The following is a 16,806-nucleotide window of genomic DNA, read 5'->3' as shown; positions in this document are numbered from 1 at the left end:
TCCAGAGACGAAGTCCACGGGGGCAAGGCCAGCTCCAGGCCCAGAGACACCCGAGGCCGGCCCGGGGCAGGGCTGCTGCTGGGTCAGGGCTGGGTGGGAAACGGGAGACTGCTGGCGGGCGGGGGGGCAGCTGGGGTGAGATGTGGCTTGGTGCCACTCTTGTACCCTCCTGACAGCACGCCAGGAAGGGCTGGGACCAACATAAGGGATAAGGCTCCAGACTCAGCGAGGCGTCCAGAGGTTGTTGACTGTGTTTCCTCCGAGGCAGACGGGCCACCAGTCCTGAAGCCTCACCTCCACCCCTGGGATGGCTGCCTACGGGACCTGCTTGGGCTCCCAGAGACACAGGCGGGTTCAGGCCACCGAAGAGAGAAGGGGGACAGCCTTCTCGTGGCAGGTGGATCCACCCCAGGGTCTGGCCCTCCTCCTAGGGCTCCTGGGCTCAGCTGAGTGGATCCACCCAGAGGTGCAGCAGGACCTGTCTTTGGGCCCCCACTGCCTCTGCCCTCTCCTCCCCCCAGGAACCAGAAACCCCTGGGTTGTTGGACTCTCCTGACCAGAGGGGCAGCTGCTCCTGGTCTACCTGCGCCCACACCCGCCTCCTCTGGGGCCCTTGGCCTCTGGACTGTCTGACCTTCAGTCCACCTTCAAGAGCCTGGAGGCAAACCCGGGTGAGATGCCTGCTTCCTTGGCACAGGGGGGGCCTGGCCCCCATCCTCACGGCCCGGCCAGAAAGCTTTGTGCGCACTGTCTCATGAGGCTGCCTGTCCCCAGCCAGCTGGAGGGGTTGGGAGTTAGATGGGGAACCAAAGCGTCCAGGAGGTTGGAGTGCGCGGGCAGGGCAGGAGCAGCGAGAGGTGAGGTGTCATCCTTCCCAGCCAGGCAGGGAGTGTGTGCTGTGTTTGCACGTCGGGCAGGGAAGAGTATGTCACACGGAGGCTCGGAAGTAGCAAACCCTGTAGGCCAACCTACGAGGGCAGTTCTTCCCTAAGCCAACGGGGGGCGCAATACAACGCAACAAACTGTACATATCCTTATAATGAATCCGGCAACTGGAAAGGAAATGTTACAGGTTATGGCAACCGAGGCACCAGGAGCCCGTCCCGCCCGCCCAGGCTTGCGCAGTCCGGAGGCGGGGCCGGGGGAGGCTGAACATGCAGCTCCCGGCTGGGGCCTGGGCCGGAGAGCCCCAGGAGGCGCGGCAACCCGCAGACAGTTTCCAGAGCCCGCTGCAGGCAGGAGACATTCCCTACAGAACAGCGTCGGGCCCTGTGTGTCCACCCTGCACACAGCACGACCTTTGGTCCGTCGACCCCTGGGCCTCGATCACGGCTGTCTGGCCGCCCCTCCCCTCGCTCCCTGGGTGCCTGAGCCCCCAGGGCCCCCGTGGCCGAGGCTTCTCTGCACACCTGGCTCTCCTGACTATCCCTGCCTCTCTGAGCGCACCGTGTCCTTCCCTGGGGTCTGCGGGTCTGGCTAAGGGTCCCCCGTGTCCCCGGGTGGGCACCCCGGCCAACGCTGACGCTTGCCTTTCCTGCAAGATGGCCCCCTCAGTCGAACCAACTCCAAACTGTGTTGCATTTACTTCTGGGAAAGAGGGAATGAAGAGGAAGCCCCATGCTGGCCTCACGCAAGGTGCTTGCTAACCTTGTGGGCCCGAGGGACCACCACAAGGAGGCTGGAAGCCTGGCGGAGGCACAGCCCCTACAGCCACCCCTGTTCCCGCTCGGCTCATCTTCTCTCCTCTGCCATCAAACCCCTCAGCCGCCACCAGAGGAAAAGTGTGGGCCTGATCCTGTCACTCTGATTCCAAAACTGTTCTCTCCGTCTATAAAACAAAGTCAAAGCCAGCTGCTCAGCCAGCCTTCCAGCCCCTCTGCAACGCGTCCTCCCCTCTCGCCAGGCAGCCAGCCCCTCCCGCTTCCCTCTGCCCCCACCGCGCCTCTGGAGCGCGCTCCGTCCACCCTGTTCCTTCGGTTCAGCTCAGCTGCCGCCTCCTCTGACTCACCAGCCAGATGTAATCTCTGCCTCCTCAGATACACCTGGCCTGCAGCTCCTCTGCCCCACGCCCGGCTGGGCTGAGCAGAGCTGAGAGCACACGCCTGCCTCACTGTGGACCCCAGGCCCGGCACGTGGCGCAGGCTCAGGGATGTTTACTGGACAGACGGATGACCGTGAGGATGAGCAGACAGGTCACTCACGGTAGGGGGGTCGTGATCCTCCTTTTGAGTCTCTACACTTCGCCACAAAGTGCTGAGGCAACAACAAAAGGGAGGGTGGGGTAAGGCGGCACCAGAAAGCAACAACTCCATGCCTTCCTCTTCCCCCCACAGCATGCATGTGTACACACACATGTGCACGTACACACCCATGCATACCTGCATTCACACACGTGTACACACACACACATGCAAAGATACACTGCAGTCACATACACACATGCACACAATCACACGTGCTGCACATGCAAAAACACGTGCATACACACATATGTGCCTGCCTGCACGTAAACACACTCACATGCACTCGGGTGTACACAGACCTGTGCACAGATAGCACACACATGTACATGCTTGTGCACACTCACATAATACACACACATACACACAAAAGCTCAAGAAATTTCATAAAGTTTGTTTTTGTTTCAGCCTCCCCCAGAATGAGGAGACAGCAGATGGTCCCTGGGAAATAAAGATGGTCACGGCCCTGCATCTGTCACAGAGGCTAGTTGAAGGCTCAAAGCACGCTCTGTCCTGCCCAGTCGTGGGGCACAGACCCAGCCTGCTCAGCGGCCTCAGCCGAGCCTTCCGCTGCCCCAGCCGCTCGTGGGAGAAGCAAGTCTGAGTGTCAGTTGCAGGTCATGTCTGTGCTACTTCCAGACTGGGGGGTCTTGTGTTATCTTGCATGGTATCCTGCTCTGGGGCAAGGCTTACATTTTGCTATCTACTCTTCCATAAGCACTTCACCATATTCCTGAATGCCTATGCCTTCCAGAGGCCCCAGTTCTAGAACCCTGGATTTGGGAAACAGCCATCTCTATGCACAATCACACAGCTGCAGTCTGACCCAAGTCCACTTCTTGTATGTCTTAATTCTGCTCCACCTGGGGCTGACCGGGGAGGAGCTGGGTCTACAGTCCATAAAGATCCCCCTCTCGCAGGCCTGCACTGACTTGCCTTTGCCTGTTAGTCCAAGTCACGCTCTGTACACCACCTCTGTTTTCTCCTCTACCCCCTCTCGCAGGCCTGCGCTGACTTGCCTTTGCCTGTTAGGCCAAGCCACGCTCTGCACACCACCTCTGTTTTCTCCTCTACCCCCTCTCGCAGGCCTGCGCTGACTTGCCTTTGCCTGTTAGGCCAAGCCACGCTCTGCACACCACCTCTGTTTTCTCCTCTACCCCCTCTCGCAGGCCTGCGCTGACTTGCCTTTGCCTGTTAGGCCAAGCCACGCTCTGTACACCACCTCTGTTTTCTCCTCTACCCCCTCTCGCAGGCGTGCGCTGACTTGCCTTTGCCTGTTAGGCCAAGCCACGCTCTGCACAACCACCTCTGTTTTCTCCTCTAGAAAACTATGCCCAGACCCAGCAGCATCTCCTTAGACCACGGTCACGACGACCCTCCTGGAATGAGCCTCAGTCCTGCCTCAGCTGGACTCTCTCCCGCCCTCTGCCTGAAAGGGCCAGGCCTTGGGTGTGGCCAGTCTCCCCTCCGATCTGGCTGGGCCTTCCTGACCAGAGCACCCAGGAATACCCCGAGCCTGTGGACTCCAGCATGTGCTGTGGGCAAATGTGCTGACGCATCAGAAAAATGACAGGACTCTCCAAGACCGTGAAAAATCACATACAGCACGAACCACAAATAACAGCCAGGCTCGTTCTACACTGTGTGAAAACTGGAAATTTTTCACTACACTAGAACATACTCAGAGATGCTCTGGGCCTGGAAGAGCCCCAGGGCCCTGGTGCTGCCCGGACTGGAAAGGGCCTCACATAGCACCTTCCGGACCCTCACTGTGTTGGGACAGGGGATCCAGGGGGACTTCATAAGAAGTGGGTACGGGAGCCCAGCCCAGCTCCCAGGCTTTTGGGGCCTGGAGGGTCGGAAAGCTCCAGAGCGTTCCCCCCGCTGAACTTGGACTCAGTGTCCCAGCTGCTCTGTGGGCAGCAGGATCCTCCCACGAGGACACTGCCCGTCTCCTGCAGGCCTCTACCACACAAAGGGTGACCAAACACAGAGCTGCGCCGCAGGGACGCGGGCAGGCCGGGGAGCCGGAGGGAGAGGAGGCGGCAAGCGGCTGCACCCCAGCCCCATGGTCTTCTCGTCCCCCTGGAGCCCCCGCCCTGGCGCACACTTCAATCCCGGGCTCACCGTGAGTGGCGCGCAGAGCAGGTCTGGGTCTGACCAACGGCCAGATCTCTCGGGCCCTCTGCGTCCTGTGTTTTGCTGCAGAGTACACCCTTAGTAACTCCTCAAGTCACGGATCGAGAGGGTGAATGAATGAGTGAGCAAGGGAATGAGTGAGCGATGAAGGAACAGACAAATGGGCAGATGGTGGGCCCGCGCTGCCGTGCTGACCCCGAGGACGAGACGTCACAGGCGTGCAAGACTCTCCCACGAAACACAGTCTCCACCGCCTCCTGACCCCAAGCCACTCCCTACAGGACACCCTTGCTCTGCCTGGAAGCAAATCGCCCCTCACTCACGCAACAGCAGCGCAGTAACCCTTTTTTACCAAGACCAAAGGGCCTCAATCACACTAGACCCTTCCTGGCAGCTCATCTGATTTCAATAAAACTTTACCAAGAACCCTCTATTCGCGGCCTGCGCTGGTGACACAGAGGTGCACTAGGCTCTTGACGTCAAGGAGGTGGCAGGGAGGGAGAGCCCTGAGTCCACAGAGGAGAATGTCCTAAGCCCCACATTACTTCTGCCCACAGAGGCCTCAGAGCTTCACAAGGACGGCGAGGCCCTGAGAGAAGATCCTTCTCTGTTTCCACATGCTCTCCACGACCCCAGATGTGAGAAGACAGTGAGCTCCCGTTCAGTAGGAACCCTGAGTCTCACAACCCCCTGAAAACCTTCCATGACCCCCAGGTAACCTCCAAAGGGCTGGACTGAGGGTCTGAGAAGAGGATTTCTCAGCGCAGGGAGCTGTATACAAGAACACCGAGAGTGAGAATGAGCGCACCCCCTGGGAGGGGGCTCAGCAGCACCCCACGGGGAGCAGGATGGAACCCTAAGCCCCAAGCAAAACCCAAAGGGGGAACGCTCACTTGAAACATGTCTGCAGCCACCAGCCCTGTGCTGAGATCCGTGGGTGGCAGGGACCACCCCCGAGGACCACGTAGCATGGGGCTCACTCGACACACAGCCCTGTGCTGAGATCCGTGGGTGGCATGGACCACCCCTGAGGACCACATACCATGGGGCTCACTCGACACACAGCCCTGTGCTGAGATCCGTGGGTGGCAGGGACCACCCTGAGGACCACGCAGCATGGGGCTCACTCGACACACAGCCCGGTGCTGAGATCCGTGGGTGGCAGGGACCACCCCTGAGGACCACGCAGCATGGGGGCTCACTCACCACGCAGCCGGGTCGTACTCAGCCCAGACCCGGATGAACTCGTCCAGGTGGTGAGGCCCTAGGATGGAAGAGTCCCGCGTAAGGTACTCAAAATTGTCCATGATCACCGCCACAAAGAGGTTCAACATCTGCAGGACAGGAAGGAAAAGAGGTGACATCCAGAGACCTCAGCCTGCCCCCTCCCCCACCTCTCCACCTGCAGCCAAAGTCTCTGTGTGAGGCAGATAGGGCAGCACACGTCACTGACTCAGGCAGCGCCTGCCCAACCTGCTCCCTCCACAGCCTTGCAGAGGGCTTCCCAGGCCCCCTGTACACTGCCACCACCACCAGCAGCATCCTTCCCCGGTTCTAGGTCCCACAGGCTAACCCCAACCCAGTATTTGTCCTCTGAAGGCTTCTGTTCTCTACTTCTCCCACCCCATTTTCATTCAGGCCCAGCATCTCCTGTCCATGATCTGTCCTGCTGTCTAGGTTAATCTTCTCCACTGTGTGGTCCCCACCCTCTCCCCTTCTCAGGTAAACCTTCAAGGAAAGTAGCAACTTTGGACTTAATAGTTTGGGCTCTAGAGAACTACAGCTCAGGTATTTTGTTTTCTTTTTTTTAATTGAGTTGAAATTCACTTAACATACAATTAAGTCTACAATTCAGTGGCATTTAGTGTACGCACAATACTGTGCAACCACCACTTCCCTAGTTTCAAAATTTTTTCATCACTCCTAAAGAATATCTTGCACTCCTAAGTAATCACTCCTTATTCCTCCGTCCTCCCATTCCCTAGAAACCACCAATCTCCTTTCTGTACCTGTAGATTTGTCTATTTTGGATACTTCGAATAAAAAGATCCATACAATGTATGACCTTTTGTGTCTGGCTTCTTTCACTTAGTGTGATGTTTTCAGAGTTCATCCATGTTGCAGCGTTTGTCAGAACTTCCTTCCTGTTTATGGCTGAATAATATTCCTTTGTAGGTATGTACTACAATTTGTTTATCCATTCATCCACTGATGGACATTTGGGTTGTTTCCACCTTTGGCTGTTATGGTTAATGCTGCTATAAATATTCATGGACAAATTTCTGTGTAGACATATAATTTCATTTCTCTTGTGTACATACCTAGGAATGGGATTTCTGGGTCATATGGTAATTTTATGATTAATTTTTTGAGGAACTTCCAAACTGTTTTCCACAGAAGCTATTGTTTTTTACATTTCCATCAGCAATGTACAAAAGTTCCTATTTCTCCATGTCCTCACCAACACCTGGTATCTTCTGTTTAAAAAAAAGAAAAAAATTATTCTAGCCATCCTCGTGAGTGCAAAATGGTATCTCATTGTGGTTTTTATTTGCATTTCCTTAATGACCAAGGATGTTGAATGTCTTTATGTGCTTGTTGGCTGGCCAGTTGAATATCTTCTTTGGAAAAATGACTATTCTGATTCTTTGTCCATTTTTATATGGTTGTTTCTCTTTTTGTTGTTGAGTTGTAGGAGTTCTTTATATATTTTGCATATTAACCCCTTATAAAATATTTTCTCCCATTCCTTCTATTGTATTTTCATATTTTTATAATATCCTTTAATGCACAAAAGTATTAAATTTTGAGTAGTTCAATTTATCTATTTTTTTTCTTTTCTTGCTTGTGATTATGATGTCAAATCTAAGAATCCTTTGACAAATCTGAGGTCATGAAGATTGGTTCCCTATGTTTTCTTCTAAAAGTTTTACAGTTTTAGTTCTCACACTTAGGTCTTTGATCAATTTTGAGTTAATTTTTTTACATGGAGTGAGGTAAGGGTCCAACTTCATTTTTTTGCATGTGGATAACCAGTTAGCTCCTCCCCATTTGTTAGAGAAACTGTTCTTTCCATATTGAAAGGTCTTGGCATCCTTGTCAAAAATCAATTGGCCATAGATGTTTGGGTTTACTTCTAGACTCTCAATCCTATTCCATTGCTCTATATATTTATCCTTATGCCAGCACCACATTGTCCCCCACCCCCAGGCTTTATTAAGGTGGAATTGACAAAATTGTAAGATTCTTAAAGTGTACATTGTGGTGATTTGATATACATATACATTGTGAAAGGATTCCCGCCATCTATTAACTAACACATCTATCACCTCACGTTTATCTTTTTGTGATAGAACATTTAAGTTCTACTCTCTTAGCAAATTTCAATTATATAATACAGTCTTAAAAACTATATTCACCATGTTTTACATCAGATACTCAGACTTCGTTTATATAGCTGAAAGTTTGTACCCTTTTATCAACCTCTCCTTATTTCCCCAATCCCCAGGCCCTGGCAACAACTTTTCTACTCTGTTTCTATGATTTTGACTTCTTAAAAAAAAGATTCCACATATAAGTGATACTATGCACTATTTGTCTTTCTCTGTCTGGCTTATTTCATTTAGCATAATGCCCTCAAGGTCCATCCATGTTGTCACAAATTGCAGGATTTCCTTCTCATGGCTGAATACTATTCAATTGTGTGTGTGTGTGTGTGTGTGTGTGTGTGTGTATCACATCCTCTATATTCATTCGTCTGTTGATGGACACTTAGGTTGTTTCCTATCTTTGCTATTGTGAATAATGCTGCAATGAATATGGGAGTGTAGATATTGCTTCAATAGCCTGTTTTCATTTCTTTTGGATATATACTCAGAAGTGGAATTGCTGGATGAATGGAATCAATAGAACAATGTCATGCCTCGACTCACCCTTGACATGTCCAGGGAGTGTTGGTCCTGTGGATGGTGTGGCATCATTAATGTGGCTTTCTATGGAACCTTATTTCTGCAGCCAGAGCACAGTGAAGCCAACCTGGTGGGCTCAACATTGCGCCCATGGATTGGCTGGCTCTTGCAGCACCAGATGTCTTTGAACTTCATAGAGACCAATGTCCCCACTACCTACAAGATGGGTGACTCTCCAGAAAGCCCTCCTTCCCCACTGCCCACAGTGGGTCTTCTGAGGTATCAGGGAATGACCCCAACATGCAAATCCTCTCCTTGGTTTCTGGCAACTAGTGAAACACTAGTTTCATAGATTTTTCTGTATTTTTCTATCAATGTGCAAGCTCATCTGTCTCAAATGCACACCTTTCCCAACTACCCCAACCTTCTACTATACCTTCCAAAACTCGCAGTTCACCATCAACAGAAATTCTTTTATCCTCATCTTACCTGAACATTCTTCATTTCCCATTGCTCTAGGTGAAACACTGATATCCCCCTCCATCCTCTTAAGAAAAAAGCGTGCCGTTTAAGGCTCGTGGTCTACCAACCTCCCCCTGCTTCCTGGGAAATGTGCGCCTGACCTGCTGTATTTGTCCCCACATCTACTCTTAACTCTTGTTGCTGCTAATATCCACAGAGATGGGTCAACTATTGCCTGGCCTCTCTGATCCTTGACCTCCCCCCAGCCTCCCGCCATCATCTCAGCCCCTTACTCGTATGGCTATGCAAAACAACTCATTACCAGTGACTACCAATGAACATTACCGTTACCACCTCCAAAGTCTTAACCACAGATGTCTCGCTCTCTGCCCACATTTCCTATGCTTCTGGCTCACTACATCTAATACTTGTGTCCCATGGGGGCCTCTGATCCAGTGGCCCCACCCCTCCCCTCCCTCCTGTCCCCAGGCCTGATCCCACATCCAGCACTAAAATGATACTTTTACACACATTGTTTTCTCCCTCCTTACACTTGTCTGGTAAATCCCAAATCTGAATAATGCACTTTGCTACCCATGGTGCCAAGTAGAGAATATGGCCCGAGAAAAGCACAAACTGTGCTGGCTGGTCCTGCGTGAAAGTTATGACTGTAAATCTGAAGTGTCTGCTCAGCACTGCCCACTGTGGAAAGGAGCTGTCCACTCTTGCTATGCTCTTTGCTTCTTATTATCTCTTGAACCTGCTGCAGTAAGGCTTTGATCCTAACACTCCAAAGAAATTGTTCCTGTGAAGGGCGCCCATGGCTTCTACCTTTCCACACCCCATGAACAATTCTCAGTCATCATTTTACTTTACCTCCCAACAATATTTCACATGGTTGATGATGGTTCCCTCCCATGGTTCCCATGGTTCCCTCCCACTAGGGACACTGTCTTCCCTTGGTTTTTAGGGGACTGCCCTCTCCTGGCTCTCACCTGCTTCACTGCTCCTTATCAACTTCTGGATCCCATGCTCTTTTCTGTCTCCTAAATGCCCCCAGGGCTGAGTCTTCAGCACTCTTCTCAAACCACACTCTCCATAGGTCAGTGCTCCTCGAATTTAGCACACACAGAATCACCCGGGGAGCTTGTTAAAACTGATTCCTGGGTCCCTCTCCCAGAGATCCTGATACAGCAAGTCTTGGAAGGGACCCAGGAATCTGCATTTCTAACCAGTGCTCAGGCGATGTTTAAGCCGTGGGTCTCTGAACCACACAGGGACCTAGAGGGTATCATCAAGCCTGATGGATACACCAAATACTAATGACAATGAATTCACATCTCCAGCCCAGAGGCCCCCACGTGTCTCTACCCCCTCCCTCCTTATCCCCATGCCCACGGCTCCCCAACCTTTCCACCTCGGGGGAAGAACCACTCACTCCATCACCCCAGCAAACCCCAGAAGGCAGCGTTTTTCCCTCTTTTTCTCTCATGCTCATGTTCAATCATCAATTGTGTCAGCTCTACCTTTACAATGCAGCCCAAGTCCACACAACTTCTTTCACACCCACCTTCTCCAACTGTCACTTCGATTATCTCCTGCTCACTTACAGCCCCTCCTGACCAGAAGCCAGAAGCCAGAGTGAGGTTTTAATGTCAAGCAGATGACGTCACTGCTCACAGTGTCCCAGAGCCTTCTGCTGACTTGTAATAAAATCCGCACCCTGGGACCTGGCCCACTGACACCTCCAACCTGACCCCACGAGCTTCCATAGCTCATGGGCCACAGGCAGGCTGGCTGGAATTCTGCTGCTTCGTATCTTATCACCACGGTGCAAGTCCTTCTAGAAGCTGAGAACTGAGGGACAAATGCCCTACAGAAACTGAAAACCCCTTCCACAGAAGTAAAGGCAGGCCCACAGGAGCTCATTACCCAGGGGGTCCTTTCAGGATTAATGAGGTCCTCATCTCTGGGGAAACGAGGACCATCAACATGGAATCAGCTTTCATGTGACACGGATCAAAATCAGGGACCAGCAAGAGACTAGGGGGGCCCAAGGTGGTCTGAGACAGGCAGATGCAGGCGACGGGATGGGCACAATGCCCAGGGCTCACCAGAAAGGAGCAGAGGAAGATGAAGGAGACGAAGTAGAAGTAGGCGAAGTCGCTCCCACACTCAGTGGCATTGGCGAGCTCGTCGCAGGCCCGGCTGCTGAGGCAGGACAGCATGATCTCGTGCCAGGCCTCCCCAGTGGCGCTCCTGAGAAGAGGGCAGAGCGTGAGGCCCAGGAAGGACGGCCCAGGACCGGCCGTGGGAGGGAGCCTGGGAGTTCAGGAGAGCTGGGTTCCTTCCCACAGGGATCCTGCACATGTGTGAGGTCTGGGTATCAGATGTTGCTTCTTAAAAAGAAACCTCTGGCATTAGCTTTTCAAGCTGATCATAATTGGGAAAGCCCTAGTTACGGGAAAGACTCCACCGCACCAGAAGTCAGCACCATGGCGAGCTCCCCTCTGTGGGCTCTGATCTCCCCAGAACGCCACCCAGTCTTCCTGGATTCGGACACAGCGACTCCATCCTTCCCACTGCTCAGGCCAAATACGCGGGAGTCACCCTCGCCACCTCACCCACCACGTCTTGATCATCAGCTCATCGGCCTTCAAACCAGCCAGACACGTACTACCCCCACCTCCCTGGGCTGCTGCAACAGCTTCTTAATTGGTGCTCGCTCCCCACCAGCAGCCCAGGGATAAGATCAATGACCCCTCAATGACCCCCTCACTCCCTGCAAAAGTTAAAATCCACAAGACTGCCCACAGTCTGCCCTTTCCCTGGCCTCACCCCCTGCCATGGTCCCCACTCACTCCATACCAGCCACCCCAGCTTCTACTGCTTCTCGAACACATCAAGAACACCCCCGCCCTGAGCAGCCACTACAGAGGCCCCTCCTGCGTGGACTTTTGCTTCTGTGCGTGAGGCCAGCACCAGGGGCCAGATGTGCACCAGACCTGCAGGTGGGCCAGAGGCCTGGGTCCCCCCCGTGCCCCTATGTGGTCAGCCCTGGGCAGAAGCTGGGCCCACTCCCTACTGACAACGGCTGGTTTAGCCCGTGCCAGGCCTGAATGATGAGGGCGCCCACATGTGACACCAAGATGAGGAAGGAAGAGAGATCTCTGAGACCAAAGGCTTAAAACCAAGGCTCACTTCATATCTTTTGTGGCACAAGGCAGGCTATTAATCAACAAAGAAATAAAGTTAATGCAATAGCTCAAGTCCAGAGAAACGACACTATTTGGGGAAAGTGTAAGCCTAAGGATGTTTGTTCATCTGCTGCAAAGAACAAGTCAAAAACTCTCTCCAGGCAGCTCAGTGAAGCAGGCCTGATCTGAGCTCACCCTCCATATAAAGAAGAACTCCCACGGTGCCCCAAACGCATCTGCATAGGGCCAGATGTGCTGCGGGTCCCCAAGGGTGGGCCTGGCAGCAGCCCGCCCGACGCATTTACGTAAGTGAACACAGATGGTGAAACCTCAGGAAAGGGCCCAAGGCAGGGTGTGCTGTCAGGACCCCTCCACCATAAATCACTACAAAGAGCTCTTTTCTCCCCTCCTAGGGTCATGGTGAAGGAGGGAGACACATTCAACTCTCTGGCCTCCGCCCACAAGTGCATTCTCAAGCCACGGGGGTGGACAGCCCCAGTCCACGGGTGTCCACGCCTGACAGCAATGGCTGGGGAGCCGTCCCACACACATCTTCACAGGAAGGCCTCTGAGCTAACACAAGCCTGTGTTCCTCCAGGCCCCGCCCTGGTGCTCCCCTTGGCTGCACCCCCGAGTCTCAGGAACTGCAGCTCCCATCAGAACGGCACTTCTGGCCGGTTGGGTTCCCTGGGCCACTGAGTGGGTACACGCTGCTGACAGCAGCTCTCCACTGCCCTGCTTCTCCTGACAGCACAGATCCCCGGAATCACTAAGGTGAGCAGACGGGAAGCTTGGGGCTGGCACACCAAGAAAAGCCCTTTGGACACCTTCTGTCCTCCCAGACCTCTCGGGCTGCAGCCCCACTGGAGGCCCTGCAGCTGCCGCCGGGGAGCAGAGACAAGGTGGAGGAGGCGGGCCTGGCCGGGCGCTCTCAGGCTGACCTCCTCATGGCCTTCCCTTCAGGCTGTCTTGAGGCCCAGGAGCCCTTAGGGAAGAACAAGCAGAAAAAGAGGAGAAACTGGAAAGGTCCACTGCGGAGAAGCCAGTGTGACCGGGGTTGGGGGGCTGGTCCCACCCTGAGTGAAGAAGCCACTGAGCCTGGACCCACCTCCCCACAGCGCACCTGAACAGCAGCATCAAGGCTTGTAGAAACGTCCGGAAGTTGTTGTGCCGGTTGATGCTGGTGTCGTCGTCCAGGGCGATGTTTCCAAACACCTGAAGTGGAGAAGAAGGCTGCAGACCACTGCTGCTGGGTCTTCAGGAGCTGCAGCCGGGCAGGAGATGGTGTGTGTGCACGTGTGCACCCACACGGGACAGGACGCTGCCCTTAGCCAGAGAACCCTGACAGAAGCCGCCGCCACCACTGCTGCCGGGGCTGGTGGCTTCCAGCTCCAGCAGCGTCTGTGCATTTCCAGGGTAGAGAAAACCTCTGGAGAGGCAAATGTATCCCTGTCCCACGGCCCAGCGTGCACTGGCTCCGGCTCTGAGCCTGTCCAGGGATCTGCCAGCGTGACTAGTAAAAGGGGGACCCAGAGCTAAGTTTTGGTGGGCTCTGCCAGACAGAAGAAGGGAAGCGTTTTAAAATTCACTCTCTCGTCAATGACTCCAAACCAGTAATTATACTGATATTCCGATACGTCACTTGAACGTTTCTCTTTACACTTCTGTGCAAAATCACAATGGGCTTTCTATCCATTTTAATTTTTTTCTTTCAAGGTTAGAAATGCAAATGAGTCCCTAACTCTAAGTAGCTTAAAATCTGGAATCCAGATGAAAATTTATGAATCATCATATATCCATCAAAAATAAAGATCAGTGACATATGTCTTTGTATGCCCACAGACCAAAGCAAGAAAAAATATATATTTGTTTTAAACAGCATCAGATCTCAGCAAATTTTAAGCAAGACAACTTTTCAACCCCTGAAAATAGAGTTTAAAAATCAGTTTTCAGCTAACCTTTAGACACTGTCTCCTTCCACTACAAATTAACATCTGAGTCCATCTCCCATCCCTACTATTGGAAAGTGGCCAGATGCCAAAGGTATCAACTGGGACGCTGCTTTGTGTATTTTAAACATTTTCCCAAATAGCTGACAGAGCGTTCTTTGACAAAATAAAGGTAAATTATGCAAGCTAACTTTGACCAGGACAGTGACCTGGTATGATCCTGTTGACTTTTTCCTTCAACAGTATATAATCTCCTGTACAGGATCGGGACGCTTGTCCTTCAGAAGTGCTTCTGGGCCAAAAGAATGACCAGCTGCTGCGCCGCAGGCCGCTCGGCGTCTTGCAGATGTGCTCAAACACTCCACCACCGTGGGGGCCCAGCACCCAAGCAATCGTGCCCACCGGCGCCCTAGCACAGCCCAGCAGGATTCCACTAGACAGCAGGGCCGGGCATCTACCCACAAAGGGTGGCACTGCCTGGACTCAGCCACAGAAGAGTCTTTCTGAGGATTAAGTTCATAAAGCGCTTAGAACGGCACCTGGCTCATAGAAACGTTGCCAAGTGCGAACCTGCATGGTTACCGTGCGACGGCCCCGTGCACACCCACCTGCATGCCAATGATGGCGTAGATGAAGAACAGCATGGCAATGAGCAGGCACACGTAGGGCAGGGCCTGCAGAGACACACGGGGGACGGGTCAGCTCCGGCAGAGCCGCCTGCCCCCTTGCCTGAGCCTCGTCTGGAGAGCGGATGGTGGCCGGGTCTCTGGGGCCACACTGGCCTCAGCTGACTGCAGACCCACCCCACTGACCACCAAGCTACCGTCAACTTCTTCATCTACAAATCAAGTCATAAAAGCCACGTCAGCCCTTTGTGAGCATAAACAAGATACTCTCCGTACAACTGAAAGTGTCCTTACAAACCATCACAGGACAACGGGGACCGCAGGAGGTGTGGGCACCCGCCCCGGCCTTCCCGAGGAGGGCACTCGGGCGGTGGCGGCAGAAGCCCCCCAGCCTGCACGACAAGGGAGGGGTCAGGCCGCGCCTGGCCATGCCCAGCCTCACCTTGAAGGACTGGACGAAGGTCCAGAGCAGGATGCGGATGGTGTAGCCTTGGCGGAGCAGCTTGATGAGTCGGGCAGCACGGAAGAGGCGGAGGAAGCTGAGGTTGATGAAGTTGTTCTGCAGGGAAGAGAGGTTGTGCTCTGACTTTCGGAGACCAGCCTCCCACGGGCGCAGGGCGGCCACTCCCCACCCCACCTCCCCAGGTCATTGTGCCCCGAAGAAAAGCAGGTGAAGAGAGAGAATGGAACAAAAGTCACCGCTTCACAGTCTAAGCAGCAATCAGCCACCAGGAAACCTTCCAAAAGTGAAGCTTGTCTTTGCAAACCGCTTCTCATGCAGCAAATCAGAGAAACGTCCTCCACAGGGAGGGACAGAGAAAAGTCCCATGAAGCAGCCCCCGCTGCCAGGTGGAAGGGGAGGTTGCCTGAGGCCAGGCCTCCGACACTGACGGCCTCTCACAGGGCAAGGCCGAGCTGCCCAGGGGCAGGGCTACCACTCAGCCAGCAAGGCCCCGGCCTGCCGGGGGCCCAGCCGAGAGGCAGACCCTTCCTCCAGGCCTGGGCAGGTGCCCGCACACAGGTCACCGCAGGAGGCGCAGGTGGCGTCGGCCCTGCTGCTCACGCCAGGGAAGCCACCTCTGCAACCCACTGCCCGGTGTCTACTCCAGAGAACCCAAGCCATCTCGCACGGCTCCCTCATCCAAAGGGTCGAAATCAGGCACGAACTAACCCAACCGTCTCTGGACTGCACGGATGACCTGGGAGCGAGGCTTCCACCCTGGCCCAGGGGCGCCTGAATTCCTGGCATCCCTTTCGGGGGCACGGCCCTGCTCGGCGTCCGTGAGTAGGTAGGGGTGCTCGTGAGCCCGGGCGGCTTCCTGCCCATCTGCTTGGAGACCAGGTGCCCACACGCAGCCTGAGGGCAGCTTCCCCACACTTGGCTGCTTTAAAATATGCAAGCAGCTCAGGCTAGACACATTGTGTTGCCAGATGCAGTGGTCAAATACAGAGAAAAGAGAGCACAGGTGCAGCGGCAGAGCTCACGCAGGAGGCGGCAGGGCCTGGGCAGAGCCGCGTCCTCCCTCCAGGGCTGCCCATCTGACCTTGGCTGGGACGAGGCGTCGGTGGAGAGACGGGCCTCACTCCGCCCCTCCACTGCCTGTCTCAGGGTCTGGCTTCTTTGCTTCCCACCAGGGACCCTGGACTGTCTCTGCTGGCGAGGGACTTACAGCTACCCTGGGGGACGGCTCCCAGGTTTTGGACAGTGCCACAGGGAGAGGGGGCAGTTGGCAGGCACGAGGAGGGGCGACTGTGGTCCAGATCAGCAAGAAGGCAGAAGTGGACCTCGGGGTGTGACCCTGGAGGGTGTACTCGATTCCCTGCAGCTCCCTCACTGGCTCGTGCTGGGGCAAGAGAACCTCAGGGGTAGACAGGACGGATGAGACATACCCACACTCTCTACCTGAGCCCCGCGGGCCCTGAGGACTCTCAGGTGAGCCAGTCGCCTCAGGAGGACGGGCACAGGGATGGAAGGGGGGGACTGCCTACGGTGCCAGGGGACCCTTTGTACAAGACAGTAAAGCACAGCAAGGGGGGAGCTGCCACCTCAGGGGTGTCTGCTTTCAAACCACCTGCGCAGGTGGGTCTGGAGGGGCCAAGACCAAAGCAATTTGCTCAGACGGTTGGGACAGACAAGATTTCCTGGAAATACTGGGGGGAAATATAAGCTTCTGGGTAAGAAGGAAGAGACGGATGCCACAGCGGGCAGCGGAAGGCGCTGTTCGTTCCAGTTACTGGATGCGTGAATGCAGCCCCTTCCTACTTTCTGTTGAGACCCAGGTCCC

At 54.2% G+C, this 16,806-nt stretch overlaps 1 protein-coding gene across 1 annotated transcript in view; it reads right to left on the bottom strand.

The window, feature by feature from the left end:
• Window positions 1-16,806, bottom strand: part of CACNA1B (calcium voltage-gated channel subunit alpha1 B) — a 186,297-nt gene that overhangs the window by 16,452 nt on the left and 153,039 nt on the right. Inside the window, exons 32-36 of the mRNA XM_057548592.1 lie at window positions 14,964-15,080; window positions 14,504-14,569; window positions 13,070-13,161; window positions 10,864-11,008; window positions 5,586-5,713 (exon numbers count right to left, since the gene is read on the bottom strand). Of these exons, the coding sequence (XP_057404575.1) occupies window positions 5,586-5,713; window positions 10,864-11,008; window positions 13,070-13,161; window positions 14,504-14,569; window positions 14,964-15,080 (548 nt within the window). The remainder of the gene's footprint in view (window positions 1-5,585; window positions 5,714-10,863; window positions 11,009-13,069; window positions 13,162-14,503; window positions 14,570-14,963; window positions 15,081-16,806) is intronic.

The sequence above is a fragment of the Balaenoptera acutorostrata genome, chromosome 6 (assembly GCF_949987535.1).
Source record: "Balaenoptera acutorostrata chromosome 6, mBalAcu1.1, whole genome shotgun sequence".
In the NCBI taxonomy this organism is placed as follows: Eukaryota; Metazoa; Chordata; class Mammalia; order Artiodactyla; family Balaenopteridae; genus Balaenoptera; species Balaenoptera acutorostrata.
Note: the sequence above shows the minus strand (reverse complement) of the source record. Positions and strands in the feature narration are given on the sequence as shown.